Source organism: Triticum dicoccoides, chromosome 5A (assembly GCF_002162155.2).
Source record: "Triticum dicoccoides isolate Atlit2015 ecotype Zavitan chromosome 5A, WEW_v2.0, whole genome shotgun sequence".
In the NCBI taxonomy this organism is placed as follows: Eukaryota; Viridiplantae; Streptophyta; class Magnoliopsida; order Poales; family Poaceae; genus Triticum; species Triticum dicoccoides.
The window spans coordinates 472,906,105-472,932,910 of NC_041388.1; the positions used below are offsets into that span (position 1 = coordinate 472,906,105).

At 47.6% G+C, this 26,806-nt stretch overlaps 1 protein-coding gene across 1 annotated transcript; it reads left to right on the forward strand.

Annotated features, from left to right (window-relative positions):
* Positions 1–597: 597 nt before the first annotated feature.
* Positions 598–18,978, forward strand: LOC119302315 (phosphatidylinositol 3,4,5-trisphosphate 3-phosphatase and protein-tyrosine-phosphatase PTEN2A-like). The gene is made up of 13 exons (XM_037579351.1): positions 598–778; positions 1,520–2,104; positions 2,794–2,895; positions 2,971–3,027; positions 10,966–11,031; positions 11,187–11,363; positions 11,473–11,559; positions 11,635–11,699; positions 11,785–11,861; positions 11,991–12,037; positions 13,788–13,918; positions 14,091–14,160; positions 18,204–18,978. The coding sequence occupies exons 2-13, from the start codon at positions 1,571–1,573 to the stop codon at positions 18,750–18,752; spliced, it is 1,962 nt and encodes a 653-aa protein (XP_037435248.1). The 5' UTR covers positions 598–778; positions 1,520–1,570; the 3' UTR covers positions 18,753–18,978.
* Positions 18,979–26,806: the final 7,828 nt, after the last annotated feature.

A 26,806-nucleotide genomic window follows, 5' to 3' on the forward strand; every position in this document is an offset into this window, starting at 1 on the left:
CTACGGTGGATGCGCCTTTGACATCACGGCACGATCACCATGCCCACCTTCAAGTTAGGCCTCCAAGAGTTGGATTATGATTATGGTTTCTTTCACTCCAACATATCGCTCGTGGCGATCAATATGGCGCGCTGACGGGGGTCACCGTGCACCTTGATGTAGGACGACTGAATAGCCGGGGACTGCTTTAAAATGGGGGAGAGTTTCACTTCCCCGGCCTCTGCACCAACTAGGGATGCATACGGCCATTTTAGTATGAGTACCAAGATAAACATGATCCTCAGAATTTTTTTAAATGAGTATCAAGATTTTTTTGATGAGTGGTTGGACCACACACCAAACTTGATTCTCAATAAATTGGGGAAAACCCCAGTGCATCACCTGTCAATTTTAGGAATTGAACTCGGGTCGTTAGGCTGCACAACCGCATGCCTAACCACTGAGCCAAGTAAAACATGCACACAATCGGCATTCACAACCACCAGGACAGCTGGATTTGTTCGGATCACAATACTGGAACAGACGAGGGAGATATCGGGATCAGCTGAGCCCGGGCTCCAAATCGCCCCTCTCAATTAACCCCCTGTACCCACTCCAGGGTCGTCTCCTCCCGCTGCACCCCACCAAACCCGGCCGCGATCCCCATCTCTCTGTTTCCCACATAGACCTCCGCCGAAGAAGCAACCGCCCTCCTCCCGCCTCCATCAGGCAGCTCGCCGTCGTCGCCAACTCGCCAAGCCTCGAGGGAAGGAACGACACACAGATCCGGACCTTGCTGGTAAGGCCAGGCCACACCCCCCGCTTCTCATCTATTATAAGTTCTTGAGTCCGTAGCCGACCCGAGAGATCCCATTCAGAGCGGTTCTTTCACACGTTGCTTTGTCCGAGCTCGTCGTGAGTTTCTTGTTAGGCTTAAAGATTCTTGTTAGCTACGTGTCTCGCTTCCGTGGTAGCTCAGGTTGTGGTTCTTGTTCCCGTGTTAGTTTTAGTGTGGACGAGCTCAGTGGCGGAGCGTGAATCAAATATTACGAGGGGCCAAATGAGTGTATATGGCATAGAAAAGGCTAGGATGATCAGAGAAGCCGGACGATTAGTAGAGCAATTAGCAGATAAGTAAGTGTATTTGGTAAATTTTCCTTTTGAAAGGGGGGGCCAGGGCCCGGAATTGTCCCCACTACGCTCCGCCACTGGACGAGCTCTCATTTGTATTTTCAGTTCTTGTACATGTGGAATAACCTGCCCAGTTGTAAGTAATCAGTGATATCGATAAGATGATACTTATTCTAAGTTGTCTTCTTGTTAGATATGTGAATGTGTAAAGTGATACATTGCTTGGCTGATGAGTTGATGCAACATAACATATTGTTTAGAATGAGATCTTTTGCACTTGTTAAGAGTGAAATTGTAGTTATGCACTCAAATTCTGTGTAAATAAAATATATGCAGTTAGTCGAGGACATGATTTGTACTTGCAGATTGAGCTGCTTTCTTATAACCATGTATGATGATGGTTTTGCAGATGTGGCTTGTCATTCGTTCACCTGAGATTAATAAACTCCGTTAGTCAATCATGGAACAACAACAAGTCAAGCCATCTCTCACCCCGTCTGATACTCCTATGGATAACCAGGATTCATCTCCACTTCCTGCCGTTACTACTGCTGATCCTGTTCCACGTGCTCTTTCAAATGATTCCGCGACACAGGCTGCCTGTCCAAATCCTGTTGCCCCTTCATCTCCTTCCGCTCCAACTTCTGCCACCACACAAGATGCTGCAGGACGCGAGGCACCATCATCCATGTTTTCTACATCAGGCTTATCTTCCTGGGCGAAAAATCTGAAAATCCCTCAGCCTTCTTCAGGTCAAGAATCACCAACAGGTAAAAATACCGTTTCCCGTCTCGCTAGTGGCCTTGGATTGCGGCTGTCTCCAAAAGATCCACATCAAGATGAGAGTGCTGAAGGCAGCACAACCCCAACTACTGCACAAGCTGGTGTTTTTGGTTCCTTGACAAGGGGCATTGTGGATTCCTCTAAGAATGCTGTTAAGGCAGTGCAAGTTAAGGCTCGCCACATGGTCTCACAGAATAAGAGACGATATCAGGTACATTTATAGGTGTTCGAATATGAAATCTTGGGTGAACCTTTATATCTTTCAAACACGTTTCTTTTATTTTTCAGTTCTTATAGTATTGCACTAACATGATCAGGACAAGCATACATGCCTCTAATTGAGCAACAATTTTGTTCCTCTTTCATCATGGAAACTCTAATAGTTCGCACACAATTCCTTGAATGCTATGTTTGCTCCATTGCTCGCTTCTGACTTATGAAAAATGATGGTGTGTGTCGTTGAAAATGCCTTCTTCCAGCACCAAGTCATCCATGTTAGGAGGTTTTAGACATTAATATGTGTTCATATTTAGCATGCATCTTCTCACAAGTCACATGTCGTTTGGTTCAAGGTTCATATTTGCATGTTCTTAGCTGGGTTCGGTAAGCAGTGTCATGCCTCATGATTATGATAATTCATCAGTCTTTTGCTACTTTGATAATAGCAAGGACAATCAAGAATGCTATATGGAGAGGAGGGTCGAACTTTACTATTTTGGAGAATTAGAGTAATGATCTGTGTGATTATCTTTAGAAGATCCTTGGTAGTCAGTTATTTTCTCGAACACCTTAGAAACTATACGAAAAACAGTAGGCAGGATGGTTTCACTCAATAATTTAGCTTTTGTGGCCATAGCAGCAAGACAATAGATGTTGACAAATTTCTCGTTCTTATAATAGGAAGGAGGATTTGATTTAGACATGACATATATTACAGAGAACATAATTGCTATGGGTTTTCCTGCCGGTGATTTGAGCTCAGGAATTTTCGGATATTTTGAGGTCAGTGTCACACTTTGAAGTTGGAGCTCCTTTGTATTGTCTCTAGAATTAAACACATCAATACCTCTATTGCAGGGCTTTTATCGCAACCACATGGAGGAAGTCATCAGGTTCTTTGAAATGCATCACAAGGTAGCTTCTTAACATACATGATAAATTTCAGGTTTTTAAGAGTGTCTTACAGATATATGTCTGATATTTACTTGTTTATGCGTCCATATGTTTCTTGCTACCTTGACCATGCTGCTAACTTAATAACATGCGTTCGCTTCTCTTTCTCGCAAAAAGAAGCAGCTTGCTTCAGTGTAGGCATGCCCTCTGAATATGACACAGGAATAACTTCTCGAAGACACTAGCGCCAGAACAGTTGATAACTTGTTCACCTCAAGTATCTAGATCAAGGGGTTTGATCAATGTTTTTAAGGCGGTAAGGCGAAGCGAGGCGCCCTAGTACCGCCTCACCTTTTAGTCGCTTAAAGCGTAAGGTGAGGCGACACAATTAGACAATTCTGAACTACTATGAGCAGCAGAATAAAGAAGAATTTGGTAGTACACACCTTGAAATTGCTGGTTGTAGAGCCCACATAGCATCCATCCCTCCCATCCTCTTTGCACTTGCTCTTCTCCAAAACAGAAAGCGGCTGTTAGAGTATGTAATGGGCCTATTGGCCTGGGCTGGCGGTATAGCCCGTCAGTCTTAGGGTTAATTAGAGATAAGGGTCGCTTGCTTAGGGGTCAGGTAAGCCTTGCTTGGGAGTCAAGTAAACCTCTCTATATAAAGAGAGGAGATGTATAATCTAATCAAGCAAGAATTAAGAAGGAAATCCCTTCCATCTTGCCCGGCCGTGGGCAAAAGGCCCCCGGCCGGCCCTCTCGCGCCCTCCTTCTAGCAGCGCCATAACAATTTGGTATCAGCTAGCTTCGGTTCGATCATGTCTTCACCGCTGCCCAACCCGTCTCTTTCACTGCCGGTCACCTCGTCGCCTCCGGCAACCACCACGACCGTTGCCCCGCTCCTGCCCGCGCCGGGATCCTCCGTCGCGCCCGCCCCCGCTGTCCTCACCCCGGAGGAGGTGTCCGGGACGCTGCAGGACCTAACACAGGCGGTCCAGGAGATCCGCCTGTTCTTGGCCGGGTCCTACGGGCCGCACCCGGCTGCGCCGCCCATCGCCGCCACCGCGCCGCCGTGGTTGCCATGGCAGCCTCTGCACCAGGCGGCCTCCGTCGCGCTCGCCGGGCCGCTGCAGCAGCCGCTGCAGCTGCCATCCACCGCCCCGCCCTGCCTGCAGTGGCAGCCGCTGCTCCTGGCGGCCTTCGCCGCGCCCGGTGCTTCGCTGCAGCAGCCGCTGCCGTTGCCCCAGGGCGTCCGCGCTCGCCGGGCCGCTGCAACAGCCGCTGCAGCTGCCATCCACCGCCACCACCGGCCCGCCCTGGCTACAGTGGCAGCCGCTGCAGCAGCCCCAGGGCGTCCCTGTCGCGCTTGCCGGGCCGCTGCAGCTGTCATCCACCGCCACCGCCGGCCCGCCCGGCGCTCCGCTGCAACAGCCACCGCTAGTCAGCTCCGGCCCCGCATCGACCGCGTCGGCGGGAGTCCCGATCCACCAGATCAAGTTCCCGCCGTCGCCATTACCGCTTCCCCAGGGCGTTCCCATCCAGCAGATCAAGTTCCCGCCGTCACCGTCACCGCTTCCGGCTTGGATCACTACCCGCCACGTGTCGGTGGCGGTGTTGCGCGCGGCCTCCTAGCGCGTCGGCGTGTGCGGGAGATGCGTGGTCTGCAGCTGCCGCTCCTCCCAGCTGCGCTTCGCTGTGCAAAGGGCCTCGATCTCGTCTGCTGCGTCGGGGATCTTGGGCATGCTGTTTTCCCCGCGGGCAGCGACCTCAAAGTCTGCGATATCGGCGGTTGGGGGGGGGGGGCGCACCCCTCCTCGCCATTCTCCATCGCAAGCCCTCCACTCTTCTCTGTGCGGTGCAGACCAACAGCCGTCCGGCGGGGGGAAGGTCTGCCGGCTGCCGCGAGGGCGCCTCTGCTGGTCGCTCTTGCGACCACTTCCAGGTGGCCATACACATGCACTCCTTTTGTCCAGATGGTGTCCATGGGATCCAGGTGGCTGTACACGTGCACGTCCGACGTGCGGATGGTGTCCACTTTTTGTTAAGGGGTCCAAAATAAATCGTCCCAGTCCATTTCAGGTTGAGAGTAATAAAACAAGCCGAGATGTAAAAGTCTTGTTTTTAGGTGTTAGGTTTGTGTTACGTCGAGTCATGGATATAAATTGGTTAGGCTGCAGCTCGAGGACAAGCTGCATGTCCAGGTGGGGTGTAGTGTTAGAGTACGTAATGGGCCTAATGGCCTGGGCTGGCGGTATAGCTCGTTAGTCTTATGGTTAATTATAGATAAGGATCGCTTGCTTAGGGGTCAAGTAAGCCTTGCTTGGGAGTCGTAAACCTCTCTATATAAAGAGATGAGATGTATCAATCTAATCAAGCAAGAATTAAGAAGGAAATCCCTTCCATCTTGCCCGGCCGTGGGCAAAAGGCCCCCGGCCGGCCCTCTCGCGCCCTCCTAGCAGTGCCATAACAGCGGCATGAACATGAGCAAATATGTTATAACTTAATAACTTGTCCACAGATAATGAAAAAGCAGAGAACTAAACGTGAGCAAAACTGCAAAAGTGAAAAACAAGATATCTAGCATGACTGCAGTGCATGATATATTGCACAACCAGTTAACCACATGACATTTGTCATGAATCCCGATTCTTAAACATCACTACAACAACAGCAACAACCACAACAAAGCCTTTAGTCCCAAGCAAGTTGGGGTAGGCTAGAGGTGAAACCCATAAGATCTCGCAACGAACTCATGGTTCTGGCACATGGATAGCAAACTTCCATGCATCCCTGTCCATGGCTAGTTCCTTGGTGATTCTTAAAACATTACTACAATGGCATAAAAAACGTCCACATAATACCAGCATAGCAAAAGGCTTAAGGCTTGTCAACTCTCTCATGTCTCTCAACTCTCAACTTTCATCTCCAAGTCTCAATAACCATTATATAACTCATCCATGGTGACATTGGTGTTTTCTCCACCATCTTGGTCAACATTGGTTGAATCGTCATCATTGCTCACACTATCATCATCAATCACAGTCTCAATCATCCTCCTCTGTGTTGGGGATACTTGAGTATTGCTCTAACTCCTCTTCCTCATCTTTTGCAAGAATTGTTGGCCGTGTTGGTGTAAGTCTCTTGTGCTGCCTTATGTATGCCACGCAGACGCTTGACGCCCCCCTATGAAGTGTAGTAGCTGTCCTAGGAAGATTGCGACCTCGAAAGGTTCGAAGATGCACCAATAGCCACACCAACATCCTCCCATGTAATGTCATCAGGACACCCTCGAGCACCTTTGGTGGTGACATTGTTGCGTCAACCCATTCATTGCCCCAATCAAAAACCTCAGCTTTTGTTGCCCGCCTTCTCACACCTCTTTTGAAACCTATGCATCTTCTGCTTGTATGAAACAAAGACACATCATTCATTTTTTTCCATTGTAACGTGTTTCCTTTCTTTATATGGATCTACAAACAGCAAATAAAATGAATAACTAGCTTGCTGAAATTACTATTGAATAAATACAGAGAGTTTACTAGTTGACTCGCAAATTCAAATGTGCTCCAATTTCTGTCACAAGTCACAACCAAATGATGAAGCACAAAGACTAACAATACGCTTTTCAAACCTTTGTAGCTCAATGGTCTGACCACAATATGCACACCACCAAACAATTAACATGTAAAAGTAAACATATATGAAGAGTCTGTACATAAATTACATTGCTGGAATTACCTTGCAAAAATTAACATGCTGCATTCAACATGACTCACGAGGGTTTCTTTTCCCCATGTTGATCAATTTGTTTTGAAGATTGACATCAAGTACCATTTTTGCAAGTACATCATTAAAGCAGCTCCTTAGTTTCACAACTAAGGCCTCATCATTTTCTCTTTACCCTTGGCTGGAAGGGCTCATCGGAGCTGAGCACGATGAAGTGAATGTTCTGCGCCGTGTGCAAACCTGCAATTTCTCTGTTTCTTTCTCCTCTATCTATTCGAGCTGCAATGCCCACGATCTATGGCGTTCGTTCTATCCCACGAATGAATCGTGCTTGAGTACAAGATTCGCTCAAAGTTTGTTAGAAACCCGAGCTAAGCTCTCTAACAGAAACGGGAAATAAAGAAAAAAACCGAAATGGCACCGTGGCAGCCTAAAAGTGCTAGGAGCGCCGCCATCGCCTGCTGATCCTCACGGTGCGGGATGTCGTCGTCCTTGATGGCGTTCCACAAGTGCTTGCATATTCACCTGCATGACCAGGGCCCAGTCGGTGTAGTTTGTCCTATTCAGCATGGGAAAGGAGAGTCCACTGCCGCCGCCGCCGATCTCCCGGACGACCTGCTGCCGCCGCCGATCTCCCGGACGACCTGCTGCCGCCGCCGATCTCCCGGACGACCTGCTGCATGACCAGCTCCCCCCTCGCCGCACTCGGCTGTGGTCGCGGCTCACGTCCAGTGGCTTCGGTGGCTGCGACTTGGAGGCATGGGAGGGAGAGTTTGTCTGCCCTCCGCTGCTCAACATGTCCACCGGTCACCGGTTAACAAGGCTCTGATGCCAATTGTCGGCCGGAAGAGCTTATGGGAGCTGAGCACGATGAACTCAACACACAACACACTCATGGCTTTGGCACATGAATAGCAAGCTTCCACGCACCCCTGTCCAGAGCTAGTTCTTTGGTGATACCCCAATCCTTCATGTCTCTCTTAACGGACTCCTCCCATGTCAAATTCGGTCTACCCCGACCACTCTTGACAATCTCCGCACGCTTTAGCCGTCCGCTATGCACTGGAGCTTCTGGAGGCCTGCGCTGAATATGCCCAAACCATCTCAGACGATGTTGGACAAGCTTCTCTTCAATTGGTGCTACCCCAACTCTATCTCACACACACACAGACAATGTTTTGCGCCATGTGCGTACTTGCGACTTTTCTACCTCGTTTTCCTCTATTTATTTGAGCTACAATGCAACATGCAACGCCCGGATTAAGCGACACATCAGCCAACTCCAAGAAGTGTCCTCTGGATTATTTATTAACAAGGAAGTTAATCAAATGGCGCTCCCTTCTATCCAACCAGCCATCCGACATGAGTTTCCTTCTATTATTTCCATGCTGCCTCATGTTGCCCCCTACTTGTTTCCTTGACACAATCATTAGGCAATGGCTCTCTCTCAGGTCTTGGTTCATAGGCACTAGGAGGCTTGTACCCTGAACCATATTGGCAAGGGGCTTCAATTGCAACCTCAAATTGTCTACTGCTTGTAGCATTAAATGGTATGCCACACTCACAGAAGAACAAATGCCCTCACCTCCCAGCTTCCGGTCTGGTTGGCCGGGACGTCACCGCCGCCAGTCTACACCATGGCCGCGGACCAGCCGGCGCCCTCCCTGCCGTACGTCACCGCCGCCAGTCTACACCATGGCTGACTACAACCGCGCCGGTGGGCGCGCCGATTCAGCAAGTGCGGTTCCTGCCCTCACCTCCCAGCTTCCGGTCTGGTTGGCCGGGACGTCACCGCCGCCAGTCTACACCATGGCCGCGGACCAGCCGGCGCCCTCCCTGCCGTACGACAGGCCCTCCGGCTCCGCGGGTTTCCACGCTGGCTTCGACGGGCCACCGCTTTCCTGCGGACCACCTGTGCACACCGGACCAACGCCATCCTCTTCGCTGCTCCGTATCGCCGAGCCGTACACTCACGGCGGTCATGCTCAGACACCGTCGCGCTTCGCCAAGCTCGCCTTTGCCACCTACGACGGCGCCGAGGACCCCCTCAACTGGCTCAACCAGTGCGAGCAGTTCTTCCAGGGGCAACGGACGCTCGCGTCGGACCGCACCTAGCTCGCCTCTTATCACCTCCGCGGCGCCGCATAGACGTGGTACTACGCCCTCGAGCAGGATGAGGGCGGCATGCCCCTATGGCAGCGTTTTCGTGAGTTCTGCCTCCTTCGATTCGGGCTACCGATACGTGGGAGCCGGCTGGCGGAGTTGGGCCGCCTTCCCTTCACCTCTATGGTGCAGGACTACACCGACCGCTTTCAGGCCCTGGCGTGCCACGCGTCCGGCGTGATGGCTCACCAGCGGGCCGAACTCTTCGTCGGCGGTCTGCCAGATCATATCCGCGTGGACGTCGAGCTGCAGGGACCCCAGGACCTCCAGACGGCCATGTACTACGCCCGCGCGTTGGAGCGCCGCGCGGTGGCCATCCAGCAGGCATCACCGTCCCGGGCCGCTGGGCTGCCACCCTGGCCGGATGTTCCCGCGCAGGGTCGGCCTGCTCAGGCTTCCGCGGCACCCCTTGCCGCGACCGCGGCGCACCCGTTTCGCCGGCTCACCTCGGCCGAGCTACTCGAGCGTCGCCGCCAAGGGTTGTGCTTCAACTGCGACGAGACCTACATGCCCGGCCACGTCTGCCCCCGACTCTTCTACCTGGAGGCTGCAGACTACATTGAGGAGGACGCCGTCGCCGCCGGGCTCGGCGACCTGGCCGCCCCAGCTGTCGCGGAGGTGTTTGATGCTGGTTGATCACCTCGAGGAGTTCAGCAAGCGCTTCCCTGCCTTACAGCTTGAGGACGAGCTGTTTGTGCAGGCGGGGAGAAGTGTTATGACTGGCATATTAGGGGCTTAGCCCAGTGGGCTGTGGCCCAAGTTATCTTATTGTTATTAGGGGCTTAGCCCAATTATCTTATCGTTATTAGGGTCGTTTGCTTAGGAGTCAAGTAAACCTCTCTATATAAGGAGAGGAGATGTATCAATCTAATCAAGCAAGAAGCAATCAGTATTTGCTTGGCTTCCCTTAGGGAGCCGGGAGACCTAACCCTAGCCGCCTCTTGCGCCGCCGCCGCCTCTTCTCCACCACGCAAGGACGGCGCCCAGCCGCCGGCCGCCGCGCCCTCGACCTCGTCTTCCTCCATCTTTCCCCTACAATCTCCGCCCTAGAACCGGCAGAACCCTAGCTCCTAACACATAGTGCCTCTCTTCCTTAGTCTTTGTGCTGGACTCCATAGTGCTTTGAGAACACCCAAAGTGCCTTTCATCTACAAGATCCTCAGGTGTTCTTCGAAACATGGCAACAATTTGCTTGGAACTATTGGCAGCAGCAGCAGCGGACTTGCCTTTTGCTGACATGTTGGTAACACATGCTCTCTTGTTCACTATGGGAGGCCATGCTGAGTTGGAGAGCCGAGCAGGCTGGGGTGCATGAGGTGCTACTAGCTTGGGAGCAACAGCAGCATACTCCACTATCAGGCCATAGGAGACCAAGACGAGACAGTGGAGGCGACAGTAGAGAGTAGAGGCGATGCAGTCCGGTGAGGCAGCTGCCTGGGTGTCGTCATCCTCCACTGGACCCCGTATTGCTACGGGCCAAAGAGGCCAGAATATACACATGCTATATATATGCAAATATACCCCTATATAAAGGAGGAAGTACACATATCTATTACATGGACAAGGCGGATGCCTTTCGTAGATGTCAAAGGCGGCTAGACGCCCTAGACTTGGGGGGCACCCTGACGCCAAAGTGTTGCATAAAAGCAATGGGTTTTAGCGTTTCTATTATGATGAATATGCAAGCTAACTTTTTCATCTGTTGTACAATGCATATCTTTATTAAGGTGATGAATGCCTTTTTCATTTGCTTGAGGGTGGTAATTCATCTATGATATTTTGCTTCTATGCATTGTTAGACCTATCTTCTCTATTTTTACCAATGTGCAATACTACTGGAAGTTTTGCAGTTAAGGACTCCTGTGGATCAAACCTATAACACATGTTTCTTTAAGTTCGGTAGATCTCGTGAAATGTTGTTGAGGTAGTTAAATTTTAGTTAAATGTCATTGGAGGACAATTACGTTTTCTAGTTGATCTTCGTTTACATCAATTACAAAGTTCAGTTACAAATGTTACTTGAACTATTTGTGCCTTTTAACCTCTATATTTATTATTATGTTACAGGGGAAATATAAGGTGTATAACCTTTGCTCAGAAAGGCTGTACGATGCATCTCTTTTTGAGGGAAAGGTATGGGCAGCTTATATATCTGTTTATGTCCCTGTCCTGTCACCACCAAGAAATAATTTGAAAATTTCCAATCACTTGCTTCAGTTTCCTTCACACAGTTTGATAATGAAATAATCATTTTTGTTCAATATTCATATTTGATGTGTATATTTTAGGTTGCATGCTTTCCTTTTGACGATCATAATTGTCCTCCGATACAACTTGTCATATCATTTTGCCAAAGTGCATACTCATGGCTGAAGGAAGACATAGAAAATGTGGTGGTTATCCATTGCAAAGCTGGGAAAGCAAGAACAGGGTTGATGATCTCCAGCCTTCTAGTATACCTAAAGGTAAAATCAGTATTTGCATTACATGCTAATTAAAATTAGCCATGCCAATTCTTCTACCAATTTTGAGGGTTAATAAGATTGGAAGCTTGTGCATCATATGTATGGACAGTTCTTTCCTACTGCGGAGGAGTCCATTGAATACTACAATCAGAAAAGATGTGTAGATGGAAAAGGGCTTATTCTTCCAAGCCAGATTGTGAGTAACCCTCGGATTATTTTAATTTATTTATATAACAATGCATTATTCTTAATGTGCTGGAAAAAATTACAGAGATATGTGAAGTACTTTGAGCGTATTTTAATTTACTTCAATGGTGAAAATCAGCCGCCTCGCAGGTGTTCACACTACTTCCTCCATGATTTCAGTATGATCTGCATGTATCTCATTTGTTAATAATTAAGCATGTGCCACACTTTCCAGGTGCATGCTTAGGGGATTTCGCCTTCATAGGTGCCCCTATTGGATCAGGCCATCAATTACTGTGTCCAATCACAATGGTATCTTACATCATGAATTGAACTTGAAATGTTCATCTCACATATCATATAGTAAAAGAGTAGCTTGTTGTTCTTTTTCTATGATTAGCAGTTTTTCTCCTCTGCATTGAGTAATAACCTATTATGCAGGTGTTCTTTTTTCTACGAAGAAGCATCCAAGAACGAAAGAACTAATGGTATGCCTTTCCATCAATAAACCACCCTGGTTTTTGTTCATTAATAAAACATTCTTGTTTATGTTCAGTAGTTCGTGGCTTTCTGCTTACTCTGAAAATTATCGGTTGAGTATCACGAATATCTGTGCGGGTTGTTCATATTATTGATTGCGCCCACTTTGTTTTTGTAAGCTCATAGCGGAAACCACATAGTGTTAAAGAAGGTTCTTAAAAAAATCAGTGGCCTAGTACTGTCTTCTATAGCTTGAAGCAGTTGTATGAACATAGCCTAGTACCATCTTCTATAGCTTGAAGCAGTTGTATGCCCAACATTTTTAGTACCAATGGGGTGTTACATTGGTAAAGAAATGTAATGGTTGTTATATCATACTGTAAATGATATTAGGTCCAAGAGAGAAATGAAACTAACAAATATTGAACACTTTTTTTGTGTTGATTCTTTGCTTCCTCAACAATAGATACATGCCTCCTCTAATATACCGATAGCTTATAATATTTTGTAATATTTCTTGCTTAACTAACCGGTCTCGTATTGCTCCTGATTTTCCTATATAAAGAAGGACAGACCTGTTAAGGAGTATTAGTATTGGTCTAGGAGTTCTTATTAGGCCACGTCTCTTTCCTTGTACCCCCCTTGGGCTATGCAATTGAGATAAGGTGCATCCATAACATGGTATTAGAGTCTAGGTAAAAAAAAATCGCACGCACAACTCATGCTCCATCCAATTTTGCGCCGCCATAATCCTCTTGGCTTGCTGCTGATTTCTTCTCCTGTCCACACGCGTGCCTGCCTCTGGTCGCTGCTGCTTCCGCGCACGCCACGTGTTGCTCCCCTTAGTCAATGCCTCTACCACATGCCACTGCACACTGCCAAACAATCGACCTGCCGGCTTCTGCTTCGCCTAGCTGGCCTTTGCTCCGCGCCGATCCACCGGCCCTAACTGTTGAACATGTCGCCTTTTAGTCGGCCAACACTCAACGCCATACAACATTGCGAGGCGAATCGCCGTCCTATAGAACCTGCCTTTTAGCTTTTGTGGCACTCTTGTCACAGAGAACGCCAAAAGCTTGGCACCACTTCATCCATCCGGCTTTGATCCGATGTCTCACATCTTCATCGATATCACCATCCTTCTGCAGCATTGACCCCAAATATCGGAAGGTGTCCTTCTGAGGTACCACCTACCCATCAAGGCTAACCTCGTGCCTAGTAGTACTGAAACTGCACCTCATGTACTCAGTTTTAGTTCTACTAAGCCTAAAACCTTTCGATTCCAAGATTTGTCTCCATAGCTCTAACTTTCTGTTAACCCCCGTCCGACTATCATCGACTAGCACCATATCATCTGCAAAGAGCATACACCATGGGATATCTCCTTGTATATCCCTGTGACCTCATCCATCACCAAAGCAAAACGATAAGGGCTCAAAGCTGACCGTTGGTGCAGTCCTATTTTGATCGGGAAGTCATCAGTCTCGCCATCGCTTGTTCAAATACTTGTCACAACGTTATCGTACATGTCCTTGATGAGGTTAATTTACTTTGTTGGGACTTTGTGTTTCTCCAAGGCCCACCACATGACATTCCGTAAAACAAAGTACCAAAAACCTCAAAAGATATTCCAAACTCTCTTATTTCACTATGACCTAGAGAAGCTGTTTCTATTATTATATATTTGATCTATTCTCTAAATGCGTGGGAAGTCTCTCTCTGCTCTATTTGGTAACTTAATTTTCAACCCATTTTCAGCCAGAAGATTTCTGGTTTAGTGCACCAAGGAAGGGAATTATGGTTTTCGCGTTGCCTGGGGAGCCTGGATTAGCAGAGGTAGCTGGTGATTTCAAGATTCAGTTTCATGATCGGCAAGGAGATTTCTACTGGTAAGCTCCTTTTTTCTAATAATGTATCATTCCTTTACATAAGTATCTTGCTTTAGTTGCATAAATCTACATATATATATGATATATATCTGATGGCATCAAAATCTTACATGGGAAACTGGAAATAAATTATATTCTTAATTATATTTTACACTTAACTTGTCTTTTTCAGCTGGCTAAATACAACAATGATGGAGAACAGAGTGACACTGAATCCAACTGATTTTGATGATTTTGACAAGGTAATCGATGCTTCATTGCTGATTTTGACAAGGCAACTGATTATTTTGACTAGGTAGGTACACATGCAAATTGCACGTAGGAGCTTATAGATATAACCAAAGTATGAACGAATATCGATATACCACAGGATATACAGGTAAACATGTTAGTTTGGAGTCATATATGCATGGCGTAGATGTAGATTTAGTTCTCGTGGTTCATCCCATTGAAAATCAAATTATAACTACAGAATATTTGAAGACTGCAAGGTATAATATAGTACATGAAAATGTCAAATATATCCAGCACATTTGTCCTTAGGTATCTTTTTTTTCTTCGAGAAAACGCAAAGGACTCTTTGCGTTTCATTTCATAGAAAAGATGAGAAGATACAATCCTCCTAGGAGGTGGTGGTTACATGGATTGGCAACCTATCAGTGGACATCCCAGTTAGTGGGGAGGACTACCCTGAGACCCAAAGCGCCAGCTTGTGCCCAACATTTGGCTTCGGCCTTAATCCTATCTACGAGTGCGGTAACTAAGGATGGCAATTTTACCCATGGACATGGATACCCATGGATATCCGACCCGAATGGATAGGGTTTGGATATACTTTTGTGCCCATGGGCAGCGCCCAAAACCGACCCGATTGCTCGTGGGTAGGGCATGGATCTAATCTTGTGCCCATGGGTATACCCAAACCCGACCCGATAGTATGATTTAATGGGTCAAAATCTGTTATCCCTACCCCACAGTCAAATGTCCCACTGGAATTTTCCACTTTGTTATCTAAAACATGCAAAAGAAATTGCATAATCCTCGTCATAACTTCTATTAGTTGACATTCAATCCCCGCCGTAACATACTACAGTGCACCTTCCCTTATTTTTATCTCCTCGTTAAATGACTCATCATTCTCATCTTTTAGAAAAAAAAACTAAATTATATTAGGTTGTTAGTGGACGTTGATTTGTCATAAGTTGATGTTTACCATAAGTGAAACCTAGCCTACCATGAGGTGAAGAACAAAGAAGCTTATGTTAACATTGTGCTATGTCTTATTTATATGTCTTGAGAGGACCCAGTGGATATCCAATGGGTATGGATATCCATCGGGTTTGGACATGGACACAAATTTTCACCCGTGGATTTTTTCATGGGTGGGCAAAGACTGTCTTCATGGATATAGATATGGATTTTATATTGTTCAACCCGATCCAAACCCGACCCATTGCCATCCTTAGCGGTAACCGAGGGGCGCGCATTGTCGAAGACGCACTCGTTGCGTTGTTTCCAAATCATCCAAGGGACGAGCATGGCGATAGATTGCAGGCCTTTCCGTAGCGCATGTGGGGTCTGCCCTTTCATTCGTTGCCATCAGTCCGTGAGGGTGGGCTCATTGCTTGGCGGTTGAGAAGGTATCCTTGCCCAAGCCAGCACGTCGTGCCAGACCTGCCGCGTAAACGGGTATCGCAGGAGCAGGTGCCACATTGACTCTGGGGCCTGATCACAGAGGAGGCATCGTGGATGGTGCTGTAGGCCGCGACGGGCTAGTCTCTCCGCCGTCCAACACCGGTCCTGGCTAGCCAACCAGTGAAGAAATGAACACAACGTGGTGTCCAGCTCTTCCAGGTAAGCTTCCAGGAGGGGCATTTCATGGATCCATGGAAGGTTGCGGCGTAGCATGACCGTGCCGTGTAGTTGCCGCTAGCCGTCCATCTCCAGAGCATTCGGTCGGGCCGGTTTGATAGGCTGATGTGCTGCATGGCCTGCCACAGTCTGAGATATTGGCCAATCTCGTGAATCCCTATCACTCCTTGAATGTCACGAGCCCAAGCATTGCCCGCTAGGCCTGCGGCCACCGTTGTCGACTTGCGTCGCCGTTTGGGAATGCATTGGTAGAGTGCCGGCGCGAGCTCTCGCACGGACTGGCCGTTGAGCCATCGGTCATCCCAGAACAATGCCGTCTGTCCATCGCCAAGCTCCATGGTCGTCGATGCGAAGAACAACGCGCGCTCCTCGCGGGAAAACTGGAGGTCGAGGCCTCGCCATCCGCGGTCGTCGTCCGTGTGGGAGAACCACATCCAGCGCAGGCGCAGCGCTAGGCCGGCACGCTCCAGGTCCTGGACCCCGAGCCCGCACGTCCTTACGTATCTCGTATTGCAGTTTTGAGTAGCTAGTATTGCATCTTCAAAGACAAATGGAATTATGAACGTGCTGTCATAACTTTTGAGTCTTTTGTAAAGTAAGAGTGAATGGAATTATTTTTGAAGAAACAAACTTGGGGGAATTAACGTATGGAAGGATCTAGAACAAATGAGAAGTGCCTGTGAAGTGAGGTTTGTGCATATTGTGCATTGTAAATCATATATAGTAAAAAAAGGAATGGCAATTCATTCGGAAAAAAGTTTGGATAGTTAAAGTATGGAAGATTCTAGAACAAAAAAGTGTTTGGTGTTTTCGAATTTGTGTATATTGTGCACTCTAAATCATAAAGTAAAAAAGAGTGACAATTCATCTACAAGAAAAAAAGTTTGGATAATTAAACTACAACATGGGACGAGGTTGCGCCTATGTAATTGCTAAATCAATTCCGGAGTTGTTATTGACCACACCAGGGCACGGTCAACCTGATCACAAAGTTCCAGTCCCTGTAAGCAGTCGAAGAACAAGCAAGAACTATGATTTGCAATATAAACTGCTGAATGTTGGGTTTCCGTAAGCGGTCTTGGGTTGGTTGTTACACAAATGAAATATATGAATTTGCAACTATGGCGAATTTGTACCTAAACAAAACCCAAGTCTAAATGATGCCCTGGAGGGAGGGGGGGGGGGATCAACCTTAAGTTGGTTTCTCCACTAATACGAACTCGAAAAACTACCTATTGCCCTTTATTTCGATTTTATATGGGCCTGGCCCAAAAGTGAGGTGGCACAATACCTACGGATGATTATGGATGAAATTATGAAGTGTTATCGTGTGTGCTTTGTCCATGCCTTTATGTGTCATTATGGCTCCCTCAAAGTCCTGAAATGACGTGTGCGAACTCTGGTGATTGGTCCTTGTCTTTTTGTTACTTGAGCAGGTGTACCTGTGAGATGTGTGGGTGTAACTGCAGTAGGGGATGTCCTCATCAGTGCACGTGGTAGAATCCGATGGAGTGAAGATGATATCCAACGGTCAATAGTGCTCAGATTTACCACCTCTGTATCGTCGGATTAGCTTCATCCAATGTCCAATATTAAAAGTTGTTAATACATTAACGGAAGTTCATTTCAAAAATAAAAATATTGAATTATTCAATAAGATGGACGCTAAATATCCACTTTATATTGTTGAGTCCACATGACAGTTTTAGGCCCTGTTCGGGACACGGTTGTGTAAAACCATAGTTAAAAAAGGCGCGCCTAGCTCTAGGCGATAGCAAAACGCCTAGCATGCGCTTAATCTGCACATAATTGCGCATAAGCATGCGCTTTGGTCAGAAATCGCAAGGAGGTGGCAAAACACACAATTAACGCCTAGCGCTTTTTTGAACTATGTGTAATACATAGGAATATGATAAGTGTAGGAATGGGGAAGGATCACACCTGGAAAATAAAGGAGCCGAAAAACCGCAGGAAAACATAAGGAGCGTGCGATTTGGGAGGTTGCAGGAGAACGAAGGAATGGTACTGGTGCACCTGTTATTAATCATGGTTCCATGAATATGTTATTTGCCTTTCCTTCTCCCACTGGCATCAAGTAGATGCACGCCTTTCCTTTCTCCCAAACTTTAGGTTGGAAAATTTTCCCACAGGAACAAATGTTCCTTTGAAATTCCTGCAGATTTCCTACAGACCCAATGCACCCTTATTCCACGAGTTGCCGTGTGTGTAATGCAAGGTTTGGCTCTAGTTGAGCTGTAGCAGACTTGGTACATTTTATATTTGTCATTGATGAAAATGATTTATATTACTACTAGTAAGTGAAGAAAACATTTTGCCCAGTGATGAGTCATTTATCTTGAGTTCACCTTGTTGCCCTTTGTTCAGACTCTTAACTAACTATTATGGTATCCAGAGAAAATTGCCGTCACCAGGATTCCAGGTTGAGATCGTTCTGGTAGATTATAGTGGTTCACAACCACCAAAACAAAAACCAGCTGATGGATCTGCTGATAAGAAGTCTGATGCTGATTCCTCTACGAGCAGCAGTGCCAAAGACAGCAATGCTGCACCTGTAGAGTCCAAGAAAGAAACTGGAAGTGATGATAAGGATGATGTTTTTTCTGACAATGAAGCAGAAGATGGATCATCCAAGGGCAAGAAGGAGGTCTCCAGCAGTGGTCAAGGTGGAGCAAATGGAGCCAAAGCTTCTGAAACAAGTGTTGCACAACAGGAGCCATCAGCTGTTGCCAGCGGAATCGAGAAAATAACCATTTCGGGCGATCAAGGAATTGCAAGGGCAGCTGACGCTATCTCTCTCAAAACTGAAGCTAGCAGCAAGAGCGGCTCCACCAAAGCACAACCCCCTGCTGTGGAATCATCCAGCTTGAGCGAGTTCAAGGCCATCGCCGCAGACGCTTCGGTCTTCTCATTTGGAGATGAAGATGACTATGAAAGTGAATAGGGCCCTCTGCTTTTGCAGGTGTTTGGTTTGTCATGTGTACATTTTCACTCTTCTAAGACCCATGATGGAATGTCACTATAAAGCAAAGCTGGAAAGAATTGATTTATTTTTGTGTTTTGCGATTATTATAGCCCTTTAATCAAGGTGCAATGTTGTACCTTGACCAGATCTGAACTTGGACAGTAGCGACTGAGAATGTTATAGTCATTTGATTCTCCAAGCTAGACCAGGTTGTTTCTTTTCATGCACAAATGGGTTGTTAGAGCATTTCCAGCCGTTTGGCACACCAGCGAACCTGGGGAAGGCCTTTGCGCGTTTGCGCCGGTGGTTTTTTCGGCATGAGGGGAATCAAGTTCCCAGCCGCGCCCCCAGGTTTTGGCCCCCAAACACCCAAAAATTCAAAGTTCTCTTTTTTGCTATCAAAAAATGACACAAGTTCGGCGATCATCATGCCACAGTTTGATGATCGATCATAGCCAAAGTCCGGCGATCAAAAAGGTAGGAACAATAGACATGGAACTCAATTGGCAGGCTCCTCTACTGTAGGGGTGGGAGAGGTTGGCATGGGCGTTGTGGGCATAGTTGCAGTGCTTGCGTTGGTGTGGGCGTAGGCGTGGGCGTAGTGGTAGTGGTCATTGCCGGTCTCGACATCTGGTTCAAGATGAGGTTGCGCTCTGCCAGGTACCACACCTTCACCTGCTGGTCCATCGTCGCCATCTTTGCTCCCATTAGGAACGCTAGGTCGGTGTTCCTCTTCTTCACGACGACGATGGTCTTGAGAAGGTTGAGCTTGACGCCCTGCTTCGTCATCAGCGCCGACCACCTCACCTCGGACTTCTCCTTCTTGGCGGCGTGACTCCTGGCGTCGGCGATGCACTGCTCTATCAATGACTGCAACCGTTTGGCAGCGGACGCTGAGTCTCTCGCCGCCTTGGCTTTCTTGTTGCCATCATGACGCCCTTCCGCCGTTGCCAAGGCATGCGCGTCCGGGTTGTAGACACTGTCCTTGGTCTTGGCGAGAGCGAGCCGGCACTCTGTCCATTTCTCGCACGACTCGATCCTGGTGAAGACATGAAGGAACATGAAATCCTGGTCGTTGTTGTCCTAGCGAAACATGTCGAACATTCTAACCATCTACACAGACGAAGAACAAGTGTCGGCGAAGAGCTGGGCCGGCGAGCGATGGACATACCCGATGCTCGACGTTAACGCCGCTCTCCGGGCGAGCAATGACCTCCTCCTGAATCCCATGCCACTTGTTGCAGGCCCGCTGGATGGTCGCCTAATGGTTGGCCATGGCCTTCTCGTCGCGATCCATGTGGATGCTGGCGAAGCCGGGGTCGACCAACTTGCGCTCGTCGAACGCCATCTTGACCCTTCTCCAGTAGGTGTCGGCGTTCTGATTCGCGCTAGTGATTGGGTCGATGCTGACAGTCTTCCATGCTTCGGCGAGGCACTTGTCTTCCTTTGGCGTCCACTTGACGCGAGGCTCGCCCGGCCTGGCTTTGGACGGCCGCTTCTTCTTTCTCCCTTTGGCCGCTGGCTCCGTCGGTTCTTCCTCTTCCATCTCCTCCTCGGCATCGTCGTGCTCGACGTCCTCCATGTCAACGACGGTGTCCAGCGTTTCGTCTTGCATGCGGAACCCGGGGTACGAAGGGGCGGCGGCTGAGCCGTTCGTGATGATCTCGTCCTTGTCGACATCGGTGCTGCTGAACTTTGGGCCGAGCCTGGTGTGAAGGGTAGGGGTCCACGGCGCAGAGTCGGGGCAAGCGAGCCTGAGTACGTCGGCGAGTATCCGTACTGGGTGTTGAGGCTGGCGGTGAACGCGGGGAAGGGCGTGCGCGGGTCGGGGTTGAAGATGGGGGGGGGGGTTACAGAGCCATGCGGAAGGTGATGTTGGGGTTGAAGCCGCCAAGCGCGTCATCGTCTGCGTAGTTAGGTGAGGGTGCGAACCCCCACACTGGCAGTGATAAGTTGGCCGGCGACGCGACGCTCTGCTTGCTGCCCCACGCGCCTTGTGGGTACTGGCCGGCCTGTTGAGGCGGAAGGAGCTGGCGCTCGTTCGCCATGCCCGCACGAGACGTCTCCTCCTGCGCCGCCGCCATGTCCCTAGCCTTCTTCACATTGAGCCTGTTCCGCCGATCGTTGGTGACCGCCACCCGACGATCAACGCCGGCCTTCCACTGGGCGTTCGTCAAGCCCCGGGGCCTTGGCATCGGCGCCCTCGGCTTCCTTGGCTTTGGCTAGGAGGAATCAGTGGCTAGGCGAGGGGCGCATACTTCTTCGACGACATGGCGGGCAGATCTGGGGAGAATGGCGGGAGTTGCGGGGGAGACGGGAGGTGGTGGGGAGGAAAAGGGAGGGAAAAGCGGAAAACGGCGGGAAAATCGGCTGGCGTCACCGACAGTGTGGGTCCACGCGTCTTTTCGCTTCAGCCGGTGTCCCCAGGCCCCCCCCCCCCCCCCCGATGCGCTGGGTTCTGCTTGGGTTCGCCGGTTGTAATTTCGGCCCAAAACGATGAAAAACAAGGATCTGGGGGCGTGGGTGGGCGATTTTTTCTGCACCGACGGTAAAAAAGGCACCCTGGGGGCCTGTTGGAGGGCAGCTGGAGACGTTCTTATTTCCATTCTTTTGTCGGGTAAACCTGTAGACGGCCGAGGGGACAACATTAACTACGGAAGCGAATAGGCCCACTGTTTCGCAGGTGTTGGTTTGTATGTGAGACACCACTAGGCATTAGACTACTGGTAGTTTGCATCTATCAGACCAGTCGAAGGCTATCCGATTGGAAGCATGGTGTACTTTGGATTTGGTAATTATTCCATATAGTTATTAGGTGCTATCGATCGCTAATTTGCCGCTGCTTCCTAACTTCCAATTTACCGCTCCTTCCTAACTTCCAATTTACCGCTCCCACACGCTCCACTCTTGCCTCACTCCTTGATGCCAACCATGCAAATCTTTCTGTAACTACTGCTTCCATAAATCACGTCAATCTCACAAATCTTTTTGTAACTACTGCTTCCATAAATCACATGAATCTCCATTCTTGCTTTTCACGCCAAGCTATTTGTTTCCATAGGAAGAAGATTTGAATCCATTATCATTTAAATTCGGATTTACTATTTCACATCTAAATGTGAAAATAGTTACATCACATCTAAAACTTTCTAACCACATGATTTAGACATCAAAATTCATGTTCTTCGATTCTTTTTCGTTTGTTCAAAGTGCTTGAGGACGTCACGCGCCTATTCTTTCATTTGTTCAAAGTCTTGATTGATGAGTCGGGACAGAGTTGGTCAAACTCAACGATAGGAGGATGCATTTTGTTCGCTTCAGCGTTGATCCATTAAGCACCGATCAACGCGGTGTTGCTTTGTTTGTGCTCCTGTGTGTTTGTAGGTATCCTGCTTGTGGTGCATGCGCAACGACTGTGTTTTTCTGATTTCTTTGTCTTTTTCCCTATTCATTCCTTTTTCATTTGTGTGTTTCAAATTCGTAATTTTTTTCAATTCATGATTTTATTTATTTTATTTTTTCTCCTTTCCATTTTTTTAAATTATTGTTTTTTCTGATCGTTGTTAGTTGACAGTCCACCACCAAAAAAGGTTTTTTTTCTTGTTCCAGTTGCAAGTCCATCCTCAACTTGTAATTGAGGCTGATCTTCTTTTGTCCCAATTGAAATCACACCCTTGACTCGTAACTGGGCCTTGACATTTTTTTGGTCTCAGTTGCAAGTGCACCCTCAACTCGTAACTGGGGTCCGAACTTCTTTGTCCCAATTGCAAGTCCAACTCAACTCGCAACTGAGGCCCAAATTTTTTCTCTCAGTTGCAAGTTCACTCTCGATTCGCAAGTGGTACCCGATATTTTTTAGTCGCAATTTCAAGTCCACCCTCGACTTGCAATTAGGGGTCTGACCTTTTTTTCCAGTTGCAAGTCCACACTCGACTCACTACTGGGGCCCGACTTTATTTGTCTTAGTTGCAATCCCACCCTCAACTCGCAACTGGGCCCGGACTTCTTTTCCGCCCTCGACTCGCAACTAGGGCCCAACATTTTTTGTCCTAGTTGCAAGTCCACCCTCGACTCATAATGGGGACGCGACCTTTTTTGTCTCAGTTGCAATCCCACGCTCAACTCGCAACTGGGCCCAAACTTTTTTTTCCTGAGTTGCAAGTCCGCCCTTGACTCGCAACTTGGGCCCAACAATTTTTTTGTCCTAGTTGCAGGTCTACACTCGACTTGTAACAGGGACGCTGAAAGTGCAACTATCCCTGGGTGGTTTTGATAATTCGTAACAACATATAGCTCATTAAACCAATGCTATTTCAAGATGATCATTTCAGAAAGTTCAATGATTGGCATGGCATGGATAAGGAATGTGGACCCCTCAAAATGCTAAGGACACACATTGGCTCAAGCTCAAGACTTTACATTTTCATTTTAGTGATCCAAGATCACATCGAGTCCATAGGAAAAGCCAATACTATTAAAAGGGGATGAGGTGTTGCTTAATGGCTTGCTTGCTCAAAATGCTTAGTGATATGCTCCAAAAGCCCTCAACCACTTTCTCATATCCACATATGTCTCAAACCAAAAGTCAAACTCGGCCCCACCGAAATTATCTATCCGACTTCACTGAGTTCACTTGACATAGCCACTGCCAGAAACCCTAGTCATTTCAGTCCCACCGATAGGGATCTCGGTCTCACTGAGATGGGATTGCAAACTCTCTGTTTCCTTTCGTAACGTTTCGGTCCAACCGAGATGAGCGATCGGTCCCACCGAGTTCGCAATGCAAACTCTCTGTTTCCCTTTCGTAATGTTTCGGTCTCACCGAAATGAGCGATTCGGTCCCACCGAGTTTGCCTGACCAACTCTCTGTTTGCCTATTACAGAAATCGGTCCTACTGAGTTTATGTGATCGGTCTCACCGAGATTACGTTATGCCCTAACCCTAATGAAATCGATCTCACCGAGTTGACATGTCGGTCCCACCGAAAATCCTAACGTTCACATTTTGAACTAAATCGGTCTGACCGAGTTTCATGATTCGGTCTCACCGAGTTTGGTAAATTGTGTGTAACGGTTAGATTTTGTGTGGAGGCTATTTATACCCCTCCACCCACTCTTCATTCATAGAGAGAGCCATCAGAACATGCCTACACTTCTACCATTCATTTTCTAAGAGAGAACCACCTACTCATGTGTTGAGATCAAGATATTCCAATCCAACCATAAGAATCTTGATCTCTAGCCTTCCCCAAGTTGCTTTCCACTCAAATCATCTTTCCACTAAATCCATATCTTTGAGAGAGAGAGTTGAGTGTTGGGGAGACTATCATTTGAATCACAAGAGCAAGGAGTTCATCATCAACACACAACCTATTACCTTTTGGAGAGTGGTGTCTCCTAGATTGGTTAGGTGTCACTTGGGAGCCTCTGACAAGATTGTGGAGTTGAACCAAGGAGTTTGTAAGGGCAAGGAGATCGCCTACTTCGTGAAGATCTACCCAAGTGAGGCAAGTCCTTCGTGGGCGATGGCCATGGTGGGATAGACAAGGTTGCTTCTTCGTGGACCCTTCGTGGGTGGAGCCCTCTGTGGACTCGTGCAACCGTTACCCTTCGTGGGTTGAAGTCTCCATCAACGTGCAGATGTACGATCACACCACCTATCAGAACCACGCCAAAAATCTCCGTGTCTACATTGCGTTTGCTCCCTCCAAACTCCCCCCTTTTACCTTCATGTGCAATGTTTTACATTCCGTTTCTATACTCTTAGACTTGCATGTGTAGGTTGATTGCTTGACTTGTGCTAAGTTGCTAAAATCTGCCAAGACTTAAAACTGGGAAAAGGCTAGGGCCCTTGTTTGATAGCTTAGTTTTTTCTAAGTATTTTCAGAATACTTTGGTATTTAAGATTACCATAGTTTTAATTACTATGGGGTGTCTGGCTGCCACTAAAAACGATGGTTTTAATACGGCAGTATTTGCAAAACTGTAGTATTTTCTCTGTTTTTTAAAAAGAGCCCTGGACCTCTTTTTTTTAAAAACTGAGCTGTCGAAAGAAATGCCTCGCCGTCATCTTCCTCCCTGATCCAAGCCGCTGTTGCCCCCTCCATCCTCCTCCTATTGCTTCTGCTCCACGACCTTATTCTGTGGGATCTCGTCCTTGAGCTTCTCCACGCGACCTTTACCACTGCTACGCTGCCATGGCGCACTATCTGATAGCTGATCATTAGTATGTCATACATCGCCTCTCCGTGCCCGGCCATTGATCCCTGCCTCCCATCGTTTCCCGTCCAGCCCTGTCATGCTCACCATGAGGAATGAAGCGAGCAAGTCCAATTGGATTGCTGGGCGAGCTTGCTCCTCAGGCGTGCAGCTGCAAAGCTGAGCTGCTGTAGCACTTGCTCGTGGCATGTTTTCCATCTGTGCCGGCCACAAAACACAAGTATCCATATACCCAACTAATCATCTATGATCAACCAAACCATGGAATGATTACAACTAGTTAGGAACACACGTGTTTGTAACGACTATCAACCCACTGGCTAGCTAATTTGCATTGCTGCATAAAGCACTAACCAAACATGTCACAGTATTCGCAATACTTCAAAATACTTTGATATATCAAAACTGTGGTATCTTATATCTGAAGACTAAAATATTGTAGTTTTTTAATACTTTGGTTTTTGCAATATCTTGCTATCAAACACAACCTAGATTTTTATTTAGTCAAGTAGTCTAATCACCCCTCCTCTAGACCTACGTCGATCCTACAAGTGGTATTAGAGCTCTGGTCTCCATTTGCCTTGATTTCCATAGCTTTGGTGATCATAGCCTTGGTTTCACAACCTAGGGGAGTATGGGTTCATCGAAGGAAATTACCACCGTAGAGGTCCTTACTTTAATGGTACTAATTTTGCTAGTTGGAAGCATAAGATGAAAAATGCATATTCTTGGTCATAACCCCGCTGTTTGGGCTATTGTGCGCATTGGCTTGCAAGGTGATTTCTTCGAGGATGGAAAAGAACTGGATCGTGAAGCGTCCGTGGAAGAAATGAAGATGTTGCAATACAATGCTCAAGCTTGCGATATTCTCTTCAACGGATTGTGCCCCGAAGAATTCAACAAAATCAGCCACCTTGAGAATGCAAAGGAAATTTGGGATACTTTGGTTGATATGCATGAAGGTACGGAGTCCGTAAAGGAATCCAAATTGGATGTGCTTCAAAGTCAACTTGACAAGTTCAAAATGAAGTATGGTGAAGGAGTCGCTGAGATGTACTCTAGGTTTGCTCTCATCGCAAATGAGATTGCCGGCTTAGGAAGCGAAGAGATGACCAACAAATTCATCATCAAGAAGATCCTAAGAGTCTTGGATGGAAAATATGATACCGTGTGCACCTTGATCCAAATGATGCCCAACTACAAAGATCTCAAGCCAACGGAAGTCATTGGTAGAACTGTTGCTCATGAGATGTCACTCAAGGATAAGGAAGAACTCCACAACAAGTCAAGTGGTGCTTACAAAGCTTCATGTGATGCTCCCACAACATCGAGTGAGAAACAAGTTTCCAATGAAGAATTGAGCTTAATGGTGGAGAACTTGAACAAATTCTACAAGAATAGAAACAAACAAAGAAGTTCCAAGTCAAGGTCCTACAATGACAAAAGATCTTCGAGTCGTGAGCGTAATTGCTGCAATTGTGGAAGACCCGGACACTACTCCAATGAGTGTACGCCCCCTTACAAAAGAAGAGAAGATTCACCCAAAAGGAGAAGTAGAAGAGAAGAATCACCTCCAAGAGAGAGGAGCAGAGATGATCGTTATGAACGAAGAACATCTCGGAGAAGCAAGGATTCAGAAAGGAAGGATAATTCATCAAGGAGCTACACAAAACGAAGACATCAAGCTCATGTTGGTGAATGGGTATCCGGCTCCTACTCCGACAATCACCCTAAGAGAAGTTATCACTCCGACTCCGAATATACTCAAGATGAAGGTGTTGCCGGTATAGCACTCGTGTCAACCAACTCCTATG

Bases quoted from the DNA above. Each gene is read 5' to 3' on its own strand.
- LOC119302315 (XM_037579351.1), top strand. From the start codon at position 1,571: ATGGAACAACAACAAGTCAAGCCATCTCTCACCCCGTCTGATACTCCT. The intron at 11,862-11,990 runs GTATCTTACATC...CCTATTATGCAG, and splicing joins TACTGTGTCCAATCACAATG to GTGTTCTTTTTTCTACGAAG. The intron at 12,038-13,787 runs GTATGCCTTTCC...ACCCATTTTCAG, and splicing joins CAAGAACGAAAGAACTAATG to CCAGAAGATTTCTGGTTTAG.